Source organism: Geotrypetes seraphini, chromosome 2 (assembly GCF_902459505.1).
Source record: "Geotrypetes seraphini chromosome 2, aGeoSer1.1, whole genome shotgun sequence".
Classification (NCBI taxonomy): Eukaryota; Metazoa; Chordata; class Amphibia; order Gymnophiona; family Dermophiidae; genus Geotrypetes; species Geotrypetes seraphini.
In genome coordinates, this window is record NC_047085.1 from 49,614,859 (window position 1) to 49,636,154 (window position 21,296).

Consider the following 21,296-nt stretch of genomic DNA (forward strand, 5'->3'; position numbering starts at 1 on the left):
TTCAACATTCTTCATCGAGGCTGGTTTCAAGTTCACCACCTCGTTCTCCGAGGCACAGCTCTTCTCCACACCATCTCTCCAGACATTCATCGAGGCCCAGGCCTTCTTCTTGACAGACCTTGTTTCTCGAGGCAACCAGCTTCCTTGTCGAGGAAATCTCCTGCAGAACCACAGCATTCTCGTCAGTCGAGTTCTTCTCCTGCGAGGTTTTATTCACCAGCTGGTTCTTCCAAATGGAAAAGTTCCGCTTCTCCAGCTCACTCCAGAAGCGATCTTTCCTTGGCTTCTTTGCTTGTGGATGCAGACCTCAGGTATCAATATTCCAGAGAGGCTTCAACTTCTTTCTTGGCTATGCGAGGTACTTCAAGGGGCTCTCATTCACCTTTACCAAATTTCTATGCCAAATGAGTAAAGATCTTAACATCACTTTGAAGTCTGATTCAAAATACTCTAAGGCAGGGGTAGGGTACTCTGGTCCTCGAGATCCGTATTCCAGTCGGGTTTTCAGGATTTCCCCAATTAATATGCACTGAAAGCAGTGCATGCAAATAGATCTCCTGCATATTCATTGGGGAAATCCTGAAAACCTGACTGGAATAAGGCTCTTGAGGACCAGAGTTCCCTACCCCTGCTCTAAGGAGTATTTGGAAGAACTGGGTATACCTAATCCTCCTAGGGATTCATTAAAATTAACCATGAATGGGATTCTCACTCAAACTTTGAAAAGAAATCATGATACACCACTTGATACCGTTCCTGCTGTGCCAGCAAAACTGGAATCTCGATATAAAATGATCCACTATAAGGGCTTTGAAAAGTCTCAACTATCCCATCAATCTCTACTCGTTGAGTCTTCCCTCTCAGCCACCTGGCTGAGAGGGAAGGACCATGGACAAGTTTGGCTATCGGCTGTATCAAAATTCTATGACAAATAGAATTTTAAACTACAATTTTGTCTTTACATCATATCTCAAGCATTGGTTTAATGCTATGCCTACTTTCTTCAAGTATCTTCCAGAACATCGCCTGCCAGAGTTCCAGCATATGCATTCCACTCTAGGTTAATTTTGCATGCATATGGTTCAAGCTGCATATGATGTGTTCTCAGTGGTGATGCGCCGTTTAGCCTGGCTCCGCATCATAGATATGGATTCCAATCTGCAAGATCGACTGGCCAACATTCCATGTCAAGGGAATGAGTTGTTTGATGACTCGATTGAGGCAGCTACAAAATGCCTGTCTTGAGCAGAAGTCGAAGCCTTTCACTGCTAAGAGTTACAGACCTCCTCCATCTTCTCGGAGGCGTTATCCTCAGAAGGCAACATCTTATTCAAGGCCGCCTCCTAAGAAACAGCAGCAACAACAAAACAGGCAGCATAAATCTCAGACTCCTGCTGTGCCCAAGTCTGCTCAGCCTTTTTGACCATCTAAAACGGAGCATAACATCAATCTTTCTGCCTCTGTTCTCTCTTCTTCCCATAGGGGGTCGTCTCCATCATTTTTATCAAAGATGGGATCTCATTACGTCTGACCTCTGAGTCCTCACAGTCATCAGGGAAGGATACTCTTCATTTCGGTCAGATTCCACCAGATCTTCCCCTAATAGAGTATCCTTCCAATCCGTTGCAGACCACCCTTCTTCAGGAAGCTCAAGCTCTGCTTCGCCTCCATAGAAACATAGAAATAGACGGCAGATAAGGGCCACGGCCCATCTAGTCTGCCCACCCCAATGACCCTCCCCTCTGTGACTAGATCCCACGTGTCTATCCCATATGGCCTTAAAATCAGGCACGCTGCTGGCCTCAATAACCTGAAGTGGAAGACTATTCCAGCGATCAACCACCCTTTCAGTGAAAAAGAATTTCCTGGTGTCCCCGTGCAGTTTCCTGCCCCTGATTTTCCACGGATGCCCCCTTGTTGCCGCGGGACCCTTGAAAAAGAAGATATCTTCTTCTACCTTGATGCGGCCCGTGAGATACTTGAATGTCTTGATTATGTCACCCCTTTCTCTGCGTTCCTCGAGTGAGTACAGCTGCAACTTATCCAGCCGTTCCTCGTACGGGAGATCCTTGAGTCCCGAGATCATCCGGGTGGCCATTCTCTGGACCGACTCCAGTCTCAGCACATCCTTACGGTAATGCGGCCTCCAGAATTCCACAGTATTCCAGGTGGGGCCTCACCATGGATCTATACAATGGCATAATGACTTCAGGCTTACGGCTGACGAAACTCCTGCGTATGCAACCTATGATTTGCCTTGCCTTGGATGAAGCTTGCTCCACTTGATTGGCAGTCTTCATGTTCTCACTGACGAGCACCCCCAAGTCTCGTTCTGCTTCAGTTCTTGTTAGGATCTCGCCATTAAGGGAGTAAGTCTTGCATGGATTTTGGCTGCGCAGGTGCATGACTTTGCAATTTTTGGCATTGAAGCTGAGTTGCCAGGACCTAGACCAGCGCTCCAGTAGGAGTAGGTCGTGCATCATGTTAGTTTGGCGTCATCGGCGAATAATGTTATTTTACCTCGCAGCCCTTCTGCCAAGTCTCTTATAAAGATGTTGAATAGGATCGGGCCCAGGACCGAGCCCTGCGGCACTCCACTGATTACCTCCGTGCTATCGAGGAAGTTCCTCTGGAACAGCAGAGCATGGGGTTTTATTCCTGTTACTTCCTTGTCCCGAAGAAGACGGGGTATCTGCGACCTATCTTGAATCTCGGAACTCTCAACAAATTTCTTGTCAGAGAAAAATTTTGGATGCTGTCTCTAGCATTCTTGTATCCCCTTCTGGATCACAACGATTGGTTATGCTCTCTGGATCTCAAAGAGGCTTACACTCACATTTCCATTCATCCAGCCTCCCACAAGTTCATCAGATTTCGAGTGGTAAATCATCATTTTCAACACAGAGTGCTGCTTTTCGGTCTAGCATCATCTCCCAGAGTTTTCACCAAGTGCCTAGTAGTGGTGGCAGCAGCTCTGTGCAGCCATGGTCTCCAGGTTTTCCCGTACTTGGACAACTGGCTCATCAAAAATTCATCTCAAGGGGTTATTATAGCGACCCAATGGACTATTTGGTTCCTCCAACATTTGGGGTTCGAAATAAACTTCCCAAAATCCCAGCTACAGCCTTCACAAAACCTACAGTTCATTGGGGCTTTACTGGACACTGTGCAACTCGGAGCATTCCTTCTGCAACAACGTCAGGATGCTCTCATTCACCTTTGTTCTACTAGGTCACATGGCCTCTACAGTTCACGTGACTCCTTTTGCCAGACTTCACCTCAGAGTTCCTCAGTGGACCCTGGCATTTCAGTGGGCACAGGCTTCCGATCTACTATCTCGGCACATTACAGTGACTCCTTCGTTGAGACAGTCTCTCCACTAGTGGATGCTCTCTTCAATCTCTCTAGAGGTTTACTGTTTCAAATGCCCCGTCATCAGAAGGTCCTCGCAACAGATTCCTCACACTATGCTTGGGGGGAGGATCATCTTAATGGTCTCCATACTCAAGGACATTGGTCCAGCACAGATCTTCGGAACCACATAAATCTGTTGGAACTCAGAGCAATTTTCAGTGCTCTCAAAGATTTTCAACATCTTCACGATCAAGTAGTCCTCATTCGTACAGACAATCAAGTGGCCATGTACTATGTCAACAAACAGGGAGAAACCGGATCCCTCCCTCTTTGCGAGGAAGCTCAGAAGGTTTGACATTGGGCAATTCTTCACAATGTCTTTCTGAAAGCAGTCTACATTTAAGGAGAGAAAAACTTTCTGGTGGACAAATTGAGTCGTCTTCTACAGCCTCACTCAATTCGTCGCCTCTCCATCACATTTTTTCTCAGTGGGGACCTCCTCAAGTAGATCTCTTTGTGTCTCCCCATAATAACAAACTGCCCCAGTTTTGATCTACTCATTATCCCAGGACAAGCAGGCATGATATTCTCACATGTGGGTGACGTCATCTACGGAGCCCCGGCGCGGACAGCTTTTCAAGCAAACTTGATTGAAGTTTCAAGTTTGCACACTGCACCACGCATGTGCATGCCTTCTCGCCCACTAGAGGGCGCATCCCACCTCGTGGTCCTCAGTTCAAATTTTTCCGCGGAGCAAGAAAGCCCTGTGGATCTGAGCTCCAGTGTTTTTGCCTTCTAGCTGCCGCGTTTAGTTTGTTTTCCTTCGAATTAGTTCGCGGTGCTGTTTTTTTTTCTTTTCGTTTCCCTTCAAAAAAAAAAAAAAAAAAAAAAAAGTCTTTCGTTTTTCATCGGACTCCGGGGGCTCCCGGAATCCGTGGCCGCGGGACGTCGGTACGTTCCCGGCCTTCTTCTTTTTCTTCGTGGATGTCCCGTCCTGTTACGGGATTCAAAAAGTGCAGCCGGTGCGAGAGGTTGCTTTCCATCACTGACCCTCACCGGTGGTGCATCGTCTGTCTTGGGCCCGAACATCCGACAGACTCGTGTGATCGCTGTGCTACCTTCCAAAACAGGGCCCTCCGTCGCCGTAAGGCAAGAATGGCCGAATTGTTCGCCGTCGACGCACCGCCTAAGGCCTCGACGTCGGCCTCGGCTTCGGCCCCGGCCTTGACCTCGGCCTCGGCGTCCTCGGGGGCCTCGGCCTCGCCTCGGCCCTCTTCCTCGAAGGCGTCGTCAGTGAAGCAAGCTTCGGGTAAGTCCTCTGTTCCATCCCCTTCAGCAAAGAAGCCATCCTCGAGTCAGGCCAAGGCGGGTGGGTCGACCCCGGCCCCGCATCGGACCTCGACTCCGCACACCCCGAGGGAATACTCGAAACCGAGGTCGCCCTCCAGGGAGTGTGCCCCGGACTCGGAACTCCCCACCTTCGTGGGGATTCCGGCCTTCCAGGATCTCCTCCGAGCTCTGATCTCATCGGAGCTGTCGGGAGCCCTGGAAGTGTTGCAGCGTGCTGCGGTTCCGGCGGCCTCGACCTCGGCCGGGACGCCTTCGGTCTCAGAGGCCCCGGCCTGGGCTCCCTCGGGAGCCCCGACCTCGGCGACCTCGGTCTCGGGTACGGTGGCCCCGTTCACCTCGGTCTCGGCCCCGCCCCGGACCTCGACCTCGGGGGAACCCCCTGAGCGGAGTGTAAGGCCCAAGGAAAAGTTGCGCAGAGTGCGCCGTCTTTCCTCCTCTTCCTCCGGGTCTTCCAGACACGCCTCGACCTCGGACGGGGCGTCGATCGAGGAAGTCTAAGCGGCCCCGAGGCTCGCCTCGGCGCGACCGTTCCTCGTCGTTCGGGGGCGAGGCGCTGCAGGTGTCGGAGTTGCGCCTCGACAACCCGAGGCTCCTCCGCTCACCTCATGGGAAGTCTTCCCGGGCCGCCTCGCCGAGGAAACGGGAGAGTGTCCCACGAACCCCGGGGTCCTCACCCAAGGGCTCTGCGAGGAGGACAACTTCCCCTTCCCCCTCGAGGGCCCTCGAGAGGGGATCCTGGGATTCGGGATCGGTTAGGGATCCTCATTATTCCCATGAAGCCTCCCCCCTCTCCTCGGTGGGGCGGTCGAGAACCCCGTCCCCCCAGGCTAGGCCGTCCTCATTTTCATCCTTCGTTCAGGACATGGCCCAAGCCCTGGGGATTGACCTCATGGTAGGCTCTCGGTATTCCAAAGAATTTTTGGAGGAACAGGACCTCCCTACTCTTCCTAGGGAGGTGCCTAGACTCCCCCTCAACAGTGTCCTTCTGCAAACCTGGCTGAATAACTTGTCAAGCCCTCTTACAGTCACGTCTGTGCCTTCAAAAATGGAATCGAAGTATAGGACGATTCCCCCTAAAGGGTTCGATAAGGCGCAGCTCTCCCACCAGTCTCTCCTGGTGGAGTCTGCTCTTAAAAAATCACAGCCCTCACGGGTTTCCGCGGCGGTTCCACCAGGCAGGGAGGGGCGGACCCTGGACAAGTTTGGCCGTCGCCTCTATTCAAATTCCCTGATGGCCACCAGGGTTCTAAATTACGCCTTCACCTTTTCCTCCTATTTGCGTGGTATGGTGAAGGATCTTCCTCAATATCGAAACTCGTTACCGGACTCCCAAAGAGCAGGATTCGATAAGTTTATGTCCAACCTGTCTCAATTGCGGTTGTACCTATTCCACGCAGTGTACGACGCCTTTGAGCTGGTTTCGAGGGTGTCGGCCCTCTCGGTGGCCATGCGCCGCTTGGCCTGGCTTCGCACCCTCGACATGGACCCAAACCTGCAGGAACGCCTGGCCGACTTGCCTTGTGTGGGGTCCGAGTTATTCGACGAGTCATTGGATGCGGCGACCAAACGCTTGTCGGAACAGGAGCGCTCTCTAGCATCCCTGGTCCGCCCCAAACCTAGACCCCCGCCGCAGAAACCCTTTCGGCCTCCGCCGCGCCGATACCCTCAGAAGTCGACCCCGGCTTTCTCGAGACCGCCTCCGAGACGTCCGTCTCAGCGAGGCAGAGGGGGACAAACCCAAGCCCAGGCGCAGGGCCCTTCTAAGCCCGCGCCTTCCTTTTGACGGGCTGAGCGGACGGGGCGGGTTCCCCTCCGCACCTTCACAGGAACCCCTTCCTATCGGGGGCCGTCTGCGGTCCTTCCGGGAGGCATGGACCGGGATTACCTCAGACGCTTGGGTACTCCGGATCGTCTCCGAGGGCTACTCGCTCAACTTTGTGTCCTCGCCGCCGGACAGTCCCCCAAGTTTAGTCCCCTGCAACCGTTCACAGCTACCGACCCTTATAACCGAAGCCAAAGCTCTCTTGAAGCTTCGGGCGGTCGAGCCGGTCCCCAAGGACCAGTGGGGTACGGGGTTTTACTCCCGCTACTTTTTGGTCCCAAAAAAGACCGGGGACCTGCGCCCCATACTGGACCTCAGGAAGCTCAACAAATTCCTGGCCCGGGAGAAGTTTCGAATGCTATCTCTCCCGGTTTTGTACCCCCTCTTGGGGGAAGGGGACTGGATGTGCTCCCTCGACCTGAAGGAAGCATACACCCATGTTCCGGTGCACCCCGCCTGTCGAAGATTCTTACGATTCCAGGTGGGGGACCTCCACCTCCAGTACAGGGTACTGCCCTTCGGCCTGGCCGCGTCCCCACGAGTATTCACGAAGTGCATGGTGGTGGTTGCAGCAGCCCTCAGGTCACGTGGACTCCATGTGTTCCCGTACCTGGACGATTGGCTCATCAAAGCCCCGACCAGGGAGGGGGTTATCTCAGCGACCCGACAGTCTATTGCCTTCCTGCAAACTCTCGGGTTCGAGATAAACTTTCCAAAGTCTCAGTTGAGGCCGTCGCAGTCTCTTCAATTCATAGGTGCGGTGCTGGACACGGTGCGCCTACGCTCCTACCTGCCGACCCAGCGGTTGGAAACCTTGGTACGGATGAGCCGCCAGGTCTCTCAACTATCGAGGGTATCGGCCAAGCGCATGATGATGCTGCTGGGCCATATGCCTCGACGGTACATGTCACGCCGTTTGCGAGGCTACATCTGAGGATCCCTCAGTGGACCCTCGCGTCCCAGTGGCGTCAGGAGTGCGACCCGGTGTCTCGCCTCATTTCGGTAACTCCGCCCTTGCGGAAATCGCTGCGTTGGTGGACAGACTCTTCAAATCTGTCCATGGGGCTATTGTTTCTCACTCCGCCCTTTCGCAAGGTCCTGACCACGGACTCCTCGGAGTACGCGTGGGGAGCCCATCTCGACGGTCTTCGCACGCAGGGCCTGTGGTCGACAGAAGACCGTCAGTGTCACATCAACGTGCTAGAGCTGCGAGCCATCTTCCTAGCACTTCGAGCCTTCGTTCACATATTGCAGGACCAGGTGGTCCTCGTCCGCACGGACAATCAGGTGGCAATGTATTATGTGAACAAGCAGGGAGGAACGGGGTCATGGCCCCTCTGCTCCGAAGCTCTTCGCCTCTGGGAGTGGGCGGCCTCCCGGAACATCTTCCTCCGGGCGGTCTACATCCAAGGAGAACGGAATTGCCTGGCGGACAAACTGAGTCGACTTCTGCAACCGCACGAGTGGACTCTACACTCAGCAGTTCTACGCGAGGTTTTCGCTCGCTGGGGAACGCCACAGGTGGATCTGTTTGCCTCTCCGGAGACACACAAACTACCACTATATTGTTCTCGGATGTACTCGCAGGACCGTCTGGAAGCGGATGCCTTCCTACTCGACTGGGAAGGGAAGTTCCTGTATGCATTCCCTCCGTTCCCTCTGATCATGCGAACGTTGGTACACCTAAAATCGTCCACGGCCACGATGATTCTCATAGCACCTCGATGGCCGCGTCAGCACTGGTTCTCCCTGCTGCTCCAGCTCAGTGCCAGAGAGCCTCTTCCCCTGCCTGTCTCTCCTTCTCTGCTGTCTCAGAGTCAAGGATCCATGTTACATCCCAATCTGCAGTCATTGCACCTGACAGCCTGGTTTCTTGTTCCCTGACTCCTCCGGACCTGTCTCAATCGGTGAAGGAGGTGTTGGAAGCCTCCCGCAAGATCTCGACGAGGCTTTGCTATGCGCAGAAATGGACCAGGTTTTCCACCTGGTGCTCGTCTTTTCACCTGGATCCGGTATCAGTTCCGGTATCCTCGGTTTTAGAATATTTGTTTCATTTGTCGCGCTCCGGCTTGAAAACCACTTCGGTGCGGGTTCATCTCAGTGCGATTTCTGCTTTCCACCAACCTCTGGAGGGACGCCCTCTGTCACTCCATCCCTTGGTGACACGCTTCATGAAAGGGTTACTCAGGGTTTGTCCCCCTCTTAAGCCTCCGTCCGTCGTGTGGAATTTGAATGTGGTTCTGGCTCAACTGATGAAACCCCCGTTTGAGCCACTCAACAAGTCCCTCTTGAAATTCCTGACTTGGAAGGCGGTGTTTCTAATTGCCCTCACCTCCGCCAGGCGGATTGGGGAGTTGCAAGCCTTGGTTGCGGACCCTCCTTTCACTGTCTTTCATCACGACAAGGTGGTCCTCCGCACCCATCCTAAGTTTTTACCTAAAGTTGTTTCTGACTTCCACCTCAATCAGTCCATTGTCCTTCCTGTGTTCTTCCCGAAGCCCCACTCCCATCCGGGCGAGACGGCGCTTCACACGCTTGACTGTAAGAGGGCGTTGGCATTTTATCTTCAACGCACCAGGCCTCATCGGAAGGTTCCTCAATTGTTTTTGTCCTTCGATCCCAATCGATTAGGGCATCCAGTTTCCAAGCGCACTCTGTCTAACTGGTTGGCCGCTTGCATTTCCTTTTGCTACGCTCAGGCTGGCCTTCCTCCCCCGGGTCGAGTCACGGGGCACAAGGTCCGAGCGATGGCAGCTTCGATAGCTTTCCTCCGATCCACTCCGATGGAGGACATATGTAAGGCTGCCACTTGGTCTTCGGTTCATACATTCACCTCTCATTACTGTCTGGACACTTTATCCAGGAGTGACGGCCGGTTTGGCCAGTCAGTTTTGCAAAATCTGTTTTCCTAAATTGCCATCCTCCCACCTGCCCTTTTTTGGTTAGCTTGGAGGTCACCCACATGTGAGAATATCATGCCTGCTTGTCCTGGGATAAAGCACAGTTACTTACCGTAACAGGTGTTATCCAGGGACAGCAGGCATATATTCTCACAACCCGCCCGCCTCCCCGGGGATGGCTTCCTTGCTAGTTATGGAACTGAGGACCACGAGGTGGGATGCGCCCTCTAGTGGGCGAGAAGGCATGCACATGCGTGGTGCAGTGTGCAAACTTGAAACTTCAATCAAGTTTGCTTGAAAAGCTGTCCGCGCCGGGGCTCCGTAGATGACGTCACCCACATGTGAGAATATATGCCTGCTGTCCCTGGATAACACCTGTTACGGTAAGTAACTGTGCTACGCCTGGAGGCAGATTCATTTCTTCTGGACGAGCAACTTCCTGTATGCGTTTCCTCCATTCCCTCTGATTCTCAAGACACTCGTCAAGCTCAAACACAAACATGCCACCATGATTCTCATAGCTCCTCAGTGGCCCAGACAACCTTGGTTCTCCCTTCTACTTCAACTTAGCAGCAGAGCGCCACTACTTCTACCAATTTTTCCATTTCTTTTAACAGAGTCAGGGTTCTCTACTTCATTCCAACCTGCAGTCTCTACACCTGACAGCTTGGCACCTTTCAATGTAACTACCAACCTACAGTTCTCTCAATCTGTCAAAGACATTTTGAGGCTTCTAGGAAGCCTACCACTAGGCAATGTTACAACCAGAAATGGACTAGATTTTCTGCTTGGAGAGCTCTTCATCACAAGGAGCCTCAGTCTACCTCCTTTTCTTCAGTTCTGGATTACCTTCTTCATTTATCTCAGTCAGGCCTCAAATCAACATCCATTTGAGTCCATCTCAGTGCAATTGCGGCTTTTCATCAGCCCTTAGAGGGGATACCTCTCTCTACTCAGCCTGTGGTTTCCTGCTTTAAGAAAGGACTTTTCAATGTTAAACCACCTCAAACCGCCTCCAGTAGTTTGGGATCTCAGTGTGGTTCTTGCTAAGTTGATGAAGCCTCCATTTGAACCAATGTCTTTGGCTCATCTGAAATATCTCACTTGGAAAGTGGTCTTCCTCATTGCTCTTACTTCTGGCCACAGAGTCAGTGAGCTATAAGCTTTAGTAGTGGACCCACCTTTCACAGTATTCCATCACGACAAGGTGGTCCTCCATACTCATCCTAAATTCTTACCAAAAGTTGTTTCCGAATTTCATCTCAATCAATCCATTGTTCTTCCAGTGTTTTTTTCCAAAGCCTCATTCTCATCCTGGAGAAACAGCTCTTCATACTCTGGACTGCAAACGTGCTTTGGCTTTTTACTTACAAAGGACTAAGCCGCAGAGATCTTCTCCTCAACTTTTTGTCTCCTTCGATCCAAACAAGTTGGGACATTCTGGAACTTGGAGGCGAGGAGGATGGCAGTTTGAGTGCAGAGCTCCTCTCCCTGGACATTCTCACTAAAGATTTTATAACTATTTAATCCCTTCAGTTTAACTAAAGTGATTTCAGATGGCTTCAAGAAAACAACTTACATTGGATACTGTATTTGCTACAGATGGGAAAAGTAAAAGACCAAAACCAAACCCTGTAACACCATCTAACACCATTCCAGCAGGGGAGAGCCGACGGAGGAGGGCTGCAGTCCGGCCATCGGACCAACGGTCATCTCGGGGGCCCATTCCAGCGGGGCACCTGACACTGTCTTCGCTCCTCCCCCATTCCAGCAGGGGAGAGCCGACGGAGGAGGGCTGCAGTCCGGCCATCGGACCAACGGTCGGCTCGGGGGCCCGTTCCAGCGGGGCACCTGACACTGTCTTCGCTCCTCCCCCATGCCAGCAGGGGAGAGCCAACGGAGGAGGGCTGCAATCCGGCCATCGGACCAATGGTTGGCTCAGAGGCCCGTTCAAGCTGGACTTCAGTTTTGACTGTTTTGATTTTATTTTCAATTCTTTTTAGTTTATGATATATTTTTTAATCTCACTTATTGTTTTACTTATTCATTAAAATTAACCATGAATGGGATTCTCACTCAAACTTTGAAAAGAAATCTTGATACACCACTTGATACCGTTCCTGCTGTGCCAGCAAAACTGGAATCTCGATATAAAATGATCCACTATAAGGGCTTTGAAAAGTCTCAACTATCCCATCAATCTGTACTCGTTGAGTCTTCCCTCTCAGCCACCTGGGAAGGACCATGGACAAGTTTGGCTATCGGCTGTATCAAAATTCTATGACAAATAGAATTTTAAACTACAATTTTGTCTTTACATCATATCTCAAGCATTGGTTTAATGCTATGCCTACTTTCTTCAAGTATCTTCCAGAACATCACCTGCCAGAGTTCCAGCATATGCATTCCACTCTAGGTTAATTTCGCATGCATATGGTTCAAGCTGCATATGATGCGTTCTCAGTGGTGATGCGCATAATTTTGTTTTATTTTATCATTCAAATTTCATTTAAATTTCTCCAGAATTCTATTGCTTCAAAGGTTCTCCCTCTGCATCTATTCTTATCTCCCCTCTTTTTTCAACCTTTCAAAGTCCTTTAGATCATTGTAATCTTATTAGAATGTTTATTTTCTTATTTTTCTCATCTATTCTCTATTTTATTTCTTCATTACTCTACTAATTGTCATTTTTCCAGGTACTTTAGTTAGATTGTGAGCCTTCGGGACAGTAAGGGAATTTCTAAGTACCTATTTTACTTATAATTTTAATGCACCCTATTGTCTATTTTTCTGTAAACCGCTTAGAATCCTAACGGAGTTTAGCGGTATATAAGAAATAAATTACATTACATTACATCCAGTTTCCAAGAGATCCATCTCCAACTGGTTGGCTGCTTGTATTTCATTCTGCTATGCTCAGGCTGGACTGCATCTAGAGGATCGAGTCACAGCACATAAAATTATAGCCAAGGCTGCATCTATATCCTTAGATCTACTCCTGTTGTGGAAATCTACAAAGCTGCCACTTGGTCCTTGGTTTATACATTCACCTCTTATTATTGTTTGGATTCTTTCTCCAGACAGGTTGGCCACTTTGGCCAGGCAGCTCTACAAAATTTAATCTCCTGAATTGCCAACACTCCCATCATCCCATTCTGGTTAGCTTGGAGGTCACCCATATGTGAGAATATGCTGCCTGCTTGTCCTGGGATAAAGCACAGTTACTTACTGTAACAGGTGTTATCCAGGGATAGCACGCAGATATTCTCACAACCCACTCACCTCCCCTGGTTGGCTTCTTAGCTAGCTACCTGAACTGAGGAGACGCACGCCCTACGTCAGGCGGGAAGCCACTCGCGCATGCGTGGTGCGGCAATCGCAAACTTTCTAAAAGTTCTTCAAGCAAGTCTACTTGTGAATCTGTCCGCATCGGGGCTCCATGGTTGACGTTATCCATATGTGAGAATATCTGCCTGCTGTCCCTAGATAACACCTGTTACGGTAAGTAACTGTGCTTTTAGTTTTTATCAGTTCTGCTTGGCTATTGGCGGACTAGCTTTAGGAAGGGGAGCTTCAGCTATTATACTATAACCAAAGTTTGGTCTCAGTCTCCACCTGCTGGTCACAGTTAGCTATTACCCATCAGTGAAGCTGGAAGGTTTAAAATAAAGAAAATTTCTCCATTTGTTTCAGAGCAGTACAGAATTGTAGTGTCAGATTTTTCCCTGTTTCCCTCCTTCAGATTATGTCTTTCCTTACAGTGCTACTTGATTGCTTTTATACAAACTGAGGGGGCAGGAACATCTGTCTCGGAAGGAGGCTGAATTCAAAAGCTGATTGACAGCATTCTGCATGCAACTTGCGGGTTCAGATGTATAACCCTAGTATTCAGGACCACTAGACACATCTGTAATAAAGATTATGGTAAGAGCCTAATCTTTCTTTTAAGACTCTGGAATTGTCAGATATTAATCTCTAGGGACATGAAATAATTAAAGAGTTTAGCATTTACATTATTTTATTTAATATTTATTGCATTAATTTGAAATCTTAACAGCTGACAAGTTTTTGCTTTTATTTTTTCATTCAATAAAGCAACAAGCAGAACAGCAGATGGAAATACCACCCATAGAGCTTCCACCAGAGGAGCCTCAGAATATCAATCAGCTGATACCTGAATTGGATCTCATGACAGAAAAAGAGAAGGAAAAAGAAAAGGAGAAAGAGAAGGAAAAGGAGGAAGAAGAAGAAGAGGAGGTGAGTACCAGATTTAAAACATGATTAGACTATTCCTAATTCTTTTAGTGATATTGGCTCTTCTAAACTTCTTTTTATATGCTCGGGAACCTTAGGACCCTCTAATACTTTCAAAAACTCTAAACCATCTTTTTCTTTATCTAAATAAGTCTTAGAAGAATAAAGAAATCTATAAAATTGTAAAAATTGTTTTAAAATAGATTTATTTTGAATGTGCATATCTCCAAGTTCATCTTTAATGGCAACTATTTTTGTCTTTCTTTTTTTAGCTTTTAAATAATTTGCCAATATTCTTCCCGACTTATTTGAGTTTCCATAATATAAAGCTTGCTGAGAAAATAAATCTTTCCTAATCAATTTAGATGAAATCTCATGAAATTTTCCTTTAAATTTTAAAAGTTCTTGTTGCGTAGAATAATCCCATTTTTCTATTAGTTTTGATTCCAAAATTTTAATTTCTTTTTCTAAATCAGAAAACTGTTTCTTAATCTGTTTTTTAAGATGAGCCGAATAAGAAATTAGTTGACCTCTCATGGTCACCTTAAAGGCATCCCATAAAGTTTCCATAGAGACCTCATCTGTATCATTAAGTTGAAAGTAATCTTTTATTTTTCCTAACATAATTTCATAAAAATTTGGTTCAGCAAGCAATGTATTATCAAATCTCCACACAGGTCTGTTTATATCTTGTTCAACGTCTTTAAGTTCAATCTACACTCCACCATGGTCTGATAAAATAATTGGATCTATGGCAGCCTGCGTAACTTGATGTACTAATTGATTTGAAACAAAAATGTAATCTATTCTAGAAAAAGATTTATGAACATGAGAACAGAAAGAAAATTCCCGGCCATCAAAATGAAGTAAACGCCAAATATCTTTCAAATCACAAGATTGTACAAAATTATCTAATCCTAAAGATTTTATAAATCTTTTAGGATTTTTATCCAAAAGAGGATCCATGACAGCATTGAAATCCCCAGCTACTATCAAATTAGATGTAGCCAGTGGAAGAATCAGTTGTTGTAGAGTTTTAAAATATTCTAGCTGATTCGAATTAGGGGCATATATATTAAAAAGCGACAAGGTAGTATCTCCCATGCTCATTTCAAGATGTATCCATCTTCCATGAGAATCCGATGCCTTAAATTTAAAGGAGGCAGAACATTTCTTATTCACCAATATAGCAACACCAGCCTTTTTCCCAACAGCCGATGAGAAAAAACAATGTTTAATCCACCCTCCCTCCAGCTTTTGAGATTCTATATTGGACAGGTGAGTCTCTTGTATGCAGCAAATATCCGCATTCTGCTGTTTTAAAAATAACAAAGCTTTTTTTCCTTTTTATCGGATGATTAAGACCATTAACATTCAAAGACAGTATCTTAATATCCATTAGATAATCTCATCACTTGTTCTATCAAAAATTAAACTGTGAATATTGAATAATAAGTCAATTTCCCAATTAACAAGACTTACATGAACCCCCCTTTTAATGTCCCATCCTTCATTACCCATCCCCCTCCCTTTCCCTCCCCTCCATCCCCAATTAAATATGAAAACTTGGAAACGCAAGTAAGATCAGGTATAAATAACTCCTCACAAGCTAATATCTCAAATTTAAACAGCTATCTTTAAATTTATATATGATGTAAATAAAATTATATATATAGTCTATCAAGAAATTAAATATCCACCCCTATTTCTTTGTTATAATATAGATTAAGGGAAAAAATGTATATAATAAATAAAAGGATAGATCCTAAATTGACCAGTTCAATTAATTTAATATACTAAATCCCAATTCATATAATTGCTCATAAGTTGTGGAAAGATTTTATCTGAATTCATCAAATTATAAAAATATCTAAACCCAATTTAATCAATTTATAGTTTGATTACAAAAAACCCAAAGATCTACTCCCGTTTTACATTAAAGCAGACTTTTATAAAATCAGAAACAATTAATATTTCATATAAATTATCAATTAAATATAATAAATGACATCCAAATATATACTTTTATTGAATGATTATATATCGTATAATCCTAAAAATAGAATCCTTAAAATTTTAAATATTCTAATAATAATAAATAAATATAAAGACAATTTGTATGTAATCTTGTTTACTCTGTAATATTATTGTGCTGCAGAGTTATATATAATGAGAATTATAATATCATAGTAATATCATTTTCCTCGTGTGTTATCTCTAATCTTAGAAATATATAACAAATGAAAAAAAAAAAAAACAAGGATTAAGATATCCATATTGTACCTATATCTTTATAAACTTTCCTAAAATTTATATTGTGTTAAACCAGATATCTTAATCAAATCCAAAGTTCAAAGCAGTTCTTCATCTATAATAGCATATAATTAAATATAAATGAGTATAAATTTAATTTTCATTACTGGATCTATTACTATGTTGTAAAAACTTTCCAGTGGCCATATATCCTATATTTAATAAATATTATTTTCTTATCAGCAATCTTTTATTTCCTTTTTTTTTTTTTTCTTTTCTTTTTCTCTCCTCCCTTCTTCTTTCTTTTCTCCTTCCCCTTTTTCCTTTCCTTTCCCTTCCCTTCCCTCTTTTTCTTTACTCCTTCCTCCTGCCTCCTTTTTCTTTTCTCTTTCCCTTTCCTTCCTTCCTCCTTCTTTTCCCTTTTTCTTCCTCTTTTCCTTTCTTTCCCTTTCCTTTTCTCATCCCCTTTCTCATTTTAAACCATTAAAGATTTACCTGATGACCATATAGTATTAATGAAATATCAAACTTCTTCAGTTTATTACATAAAAGATTTTAGTCTTCTGTTTTACTATTAGGAAACCATTGAAGAAAGTAGTTGCTTAACCTATAATGAACTTTTATCTTTTCAAAATACCCTATTACCTTATTTATTAAATTTGTACCAGACTCAACTAACTAAGGGTTGTATTACAGGCACTATGGCAGAATCTTTAACCATAGTTTTGCCCAAGCCAAATAAAGATCCCACTTTGGTTTCAAATTATAGGCCTATTTCCTTAATTAATGTAGATGGAAAACTTTTAGCTAAGACATTAGCTTTAAGATTGGCTAAAGCTCTCCCTTTCATTATAGGTATGCATCAAACAGGATTCGTTGCTCAAAGACTTTCTTCTCATAATACTAGACTGGCTTTTCATATGTTATATTTGACAAAAGCCATGAAAGATCCGGCTTTTTCTGTTTCTTTGGATGCAGAGAAGGCCTTTGATCGAGTGGAATGGACATTCATGTATCAGGCAATGGACTGGTTTGGTATAGGTTCAGGATTTATACAAATAATTAAAACGTTGTATAGCTCCCCTGCTGCTAGATTATATATTAATAATACATTTTCAGAACGTTTTAATTTACAGAGAGGAGTTAGACAAGGTTGTCCACTATCTCCTTTACTTTTTGATATTGTTTTGGAACCCTTGCTGTTAGCTATTCGGCAGGTGAAGGAGATACACAAGGTATTTCCCGTTCAGATAGGGAATATAAAATATCAGCATATGTGGATGACATCTTGCTTTATTTGAGAAATCCAGAAAGTACCATTCCATGTTTGCTTGAGTTAATTGAAAAATTTGGAAAATTTTCCGGATACAAGATAAATTGGAATAAATCAGAAGTTCTTCCACTAAATGTACATTGTACAAAAGGTTTATTTGATCCATTTTCTTTAATTTGGAAGGAAAATGGTATTAAATACTTTGCAATTTGGATTGCAAAAACAGTGGATGATACAATGAAAATTAATGAAAAAAATGTATTACAAAAAGTAACAGAAATGTGTGAGCAATGGAATCCTTTACACTTATCTTGGTGGGGGAGAGTACAAACTGTTAAAATGATGATTTTACCTGTAGTTTGTTATCAAATGGGTATGATACCTATTTTTTTTCAGGGATCTTTTTATAAAAAAATAAATAGGATCCTAACCAATTTTATTTGGCTGGGAAAAATTCCTAGAATTGCTTTAGTGTCTTTGCAAAGGCCTATTGTGGAGGGTGGGGTAAATTTTCCAAATTTTTATAGGTACCATCAGGCCTATATTCTGCGACAAGGTATGTATTGGATCCTCCCAGAGCCCATTGACGATATTCCAGATTGGTTCTGGTTAGAGTGGAGACTTATGTTGCCATTGCGTCTTGGTCACGTTGTTAGTATCAAAATGCCAAGGTTATATAAAGATCATAAAATATTTGTGGATACCTGGAAAACTTTAAGGTATATAAGTAGTCTGACTCCTATTCCGATAAATAAATCAACAATTCAAACAATTTGGTTAAACCCCAAGATCAAAATAGGCGGTTTTAAAATCATTTGGAAGCATTGGATGTTGGCAGGGATACGTACTTTAGAGGATGTAATAACTAATGGTAAACTGCTTAACTTTTCACAATTGCAGCATAAATTTGGTTTAAATAAATCACAATATTTTAGATGGTTGCAATTGAAGCAGGCCATTCAGGCGGGGTTCCCTGAATGGAAAAATCTTAACAATTATCATAGCCTAGAATCCTTATGCTTTCAAGTGGCTTCTACTGGTCACCAGGCCGCAATGTGGTATAAATTAATATCTGGATTTGTAAATAAAAAACCAAAACATGGTCTTAGAGACATTTGGAGCATTGAGATTAAGCATCAAATTAATGCATCTCAATGGCCACGACTTTGATCTTGGAGGATAAGATGTACAGTTTCAGCATCTATGAGACAAACATGGTTTTTTCTTTTGCATAGAGCTTTTTGGACCCCTGTTCGTTTACAAAAATTAGATAGCTCTAAGTCTAATAAATGTTGGCACTGTCATCTTGAGACAGGGACATTAGACCATCTTTTATTCTATTGTCCATACATATTATTATTTTGGAAATCAATTTGGCCTCAAATAAATAGGATGATGGACAATCCAGTAGCCTTGACTTATGATACTATTCTATTTGGTACAACAATGAGAGCAAAAAGTCAAATTTTGTCACATAATAATAAACTTTTATTCATATTAACTGGAGTAGCAATTCAACAAATAACATGTAACTGGAAAAATTATGACAGACTAAGTTATAACTTCTGGTGGAATTCGGTATGCCATATATATAAAATGGAATGCACAATAGCAACACAGAAAGGTTATTTTGGTAAATTTTTGAAGATTTGGAGACCATTAGCAGATTTTTGTAATGATTAATAACATTTTCCCATAATAAGAGATTTGGTAAGTGAGGATGTGGGTGGGTATTATTTCATTTACCTTACAATATGTATGAATTAATTAATGTATTTTAAAGTATTAGGTTAGAGTTTCTGAAATACGAAGGGAGGGCTTGGGGGGGGTTATTTTATTTATATTTGTCATACATATTAAATGATTTATATAATATCTAAAACATTATAAAAATATGAATATAAATATGATATATTGTACTTAAAGTATTCATGAAAAAAAATCAAGTGTGTGTTTATAAGATTATATGTATTTTTCTGATACACTTGTAATATGAAAAAATGAATAAAGAAATTAAAAAAAAAAAAAAAACACGATTAGACTTAATATCTGGTTTTGTTGGTAGTCTTTATGCTAAGAGCTTTTCTAATTCTGCATTGTTGACTTAGTATCTCTTTTCTCTGTTGCTAGCTAAGAAAAAACTGATGGAAAACAGTTCACTGGAACATGACTGTTGATGAATTAAAACAAATTAGTGAGGTTTATAAAAAATGCATATTTAACAGTAACATGCAAACCTGTCACACATGAATAACAGTTGCAATGTTAAGAAGACATTGGCATTAAGCAAGCCATTTGATTGCATTACTTTTATAGGTGGCCATTATCTTGTTTCCTAGTCAGACCAATCCTGATTTATGCCCCCTTCTAGAAGATGGTGGCAGAGGACAAAAAGATTGCTGATGATATTCTTATAAGGTGCCCATATAGCCATCAGCAATCTAGGTGAATCAGAACTTGACAGCTAATTAATTCCTAGGGCTTCCTGATTAAAAAGAGGGGCCCTTGGGTCCATCTCTTCTGTAAGATGAAATATGGGACTTAATTTATAGTTTTTTGATGCGAGGTGCAGGTAGCCTCTTTGTAATTTTAGAAGGCTTTACATTATTATTATGTTATATTAATGTTTGATTTCTTGTATTATATGTGACTAGTTTTTTAGCCCGTTACATTAACGGGTGCTAGAATAGATGTGTAGACTTAGGCATTTCTTTCTCTCTTTCTGTATGTGTCTTTCTTTATTTCTCCCTGCCCCCTTTCTTTCTGTCTTTTCTTTCTGTCTCTCCCCCCTGTCCAGCAGTAGCCCTTCTCCCTTCTCCCTTCCTTTTTCCTTTTACCCTTCCTTTCCTCTGTCCAGCAGCACACCTTTCCTGCTCCCCCTATCCAGCAGTAGCCCTTTTCTCTTCCGTTTACCTACCCCTGTCCAGCAGTACATTAACGGGTGCTAGAATATGTGTGTGTGTCTGTCTATTTCTTTCTCTCTCTCTCCTTAGCCGCTTTCTTTCTTTCTGTCTTTCTTTTTCCTTGGCTGTCCATCACCACCCCTTGCCTGCTCCCCCGTCCATTCTCCCTTCCTTTTACCTCCCCTGTGTCCACCACCACCCCTTCACTGCTCTCCTTATGCTGCAGCAGCCCTTCTCCCTTTGTTTTACCTCCCCCAGTCCAGCAGCACCTCTTTCCTTCTCCACCTGTCCAACATTAGGCCTCCTTTCCTTTTTCTTCAGCCCCCCTTGTCCATCAGCACCTCTTTCCTTCTCCCCCTGTGCAGCAGTAGGCGACCCTTCTTTTTTCTCCCCCCTCCTTCTTATCCCTATGATACACTTACCTTGCTCTTCCCCTGATCAGAGGTTCCCGACAGCTGCCCAGTTGCACCCATTGGAAAAGTTCCCTCTGCCGCATCCTGCACCCCTCCTGACACGGCTCCCGCTGTCTTTCTTTCTGTCTGTCTCTGTCCCTGGTCCCCTTTGTCTTTCTGTGTATCTCCCTGCCTCTGTGTCTTTCTTCTTTTCTTTCTATCTCCCTTCCTCCCTCTGTCTGTCCGAAGCAGCATTCCCTCCCCCCACACCAGTTCCCTGTGCACCTGCCCCTGTGTCTTTCTTCTTTTCTTTCTGTCTCCCTTCCTCCCTCTGTCTGTCTGTCCAAAGCAGCATTCCCTCCCCCTCCATTTCCCACCCCCCACAGCAGTTCCTGTACAGCAGCATTAGCGTTTCCTCTAACCCCCCTTCCCTTCCCGCGGGCCCGACTACCTACCTAGCGATTCAAGCAGCGTGTGCAGCAATCTGCACATGCTGCTTCGGGTCCTTCTATTGGCCTGATTTAGTCTGGCACGTCCCTGATGCCATCATCAGAGACGCGGTAGAGCAAATCAGGGCAGTAGAAGTCCCCGAAGCAGCGTATGAAGACTGCTGCACACGCTGCTTGAATCGCCGGGTAGGTAGTCGGGCCCGCGGGAAGGGGGGGCGGCAAAGGACTCAGTTCATTTTAAGAGCCGGTGCGTAAAGTTGCTGGGCTCCTCGGTGGGGGCGCTGAGCGGCGGCGGCGGCGATCCCTCTCCTCCGAGACACCTCCCCCCCTGCTCGCCCGCCCGCCC

At 44.8% G+C, this 21,296-nt stretch overlaps 1 protein-coding gene across 1 annotated transcript in view; it reads left to right on the top strand.

Moving 5' to 3' along the window:
* The window catches only part of RAD21 (RAD21 cohesin complex component), a 241,038-nt gene that overhangs the window by 194,756 nt on the left and 24,986 nt on the right, over window positions 1-21,296 (top strand). The window contains exon 12 of the mRNA XM_033933156.1: window positions 13,522-13,683. Within this exon, the coding sequence (XP_033789047.1) occupies window positions 13,522-13,683 (162 nt within the window). The remainder of the gene's footprint in view (window positions 1-13,521; window positions 13,684-21,296) is intronic.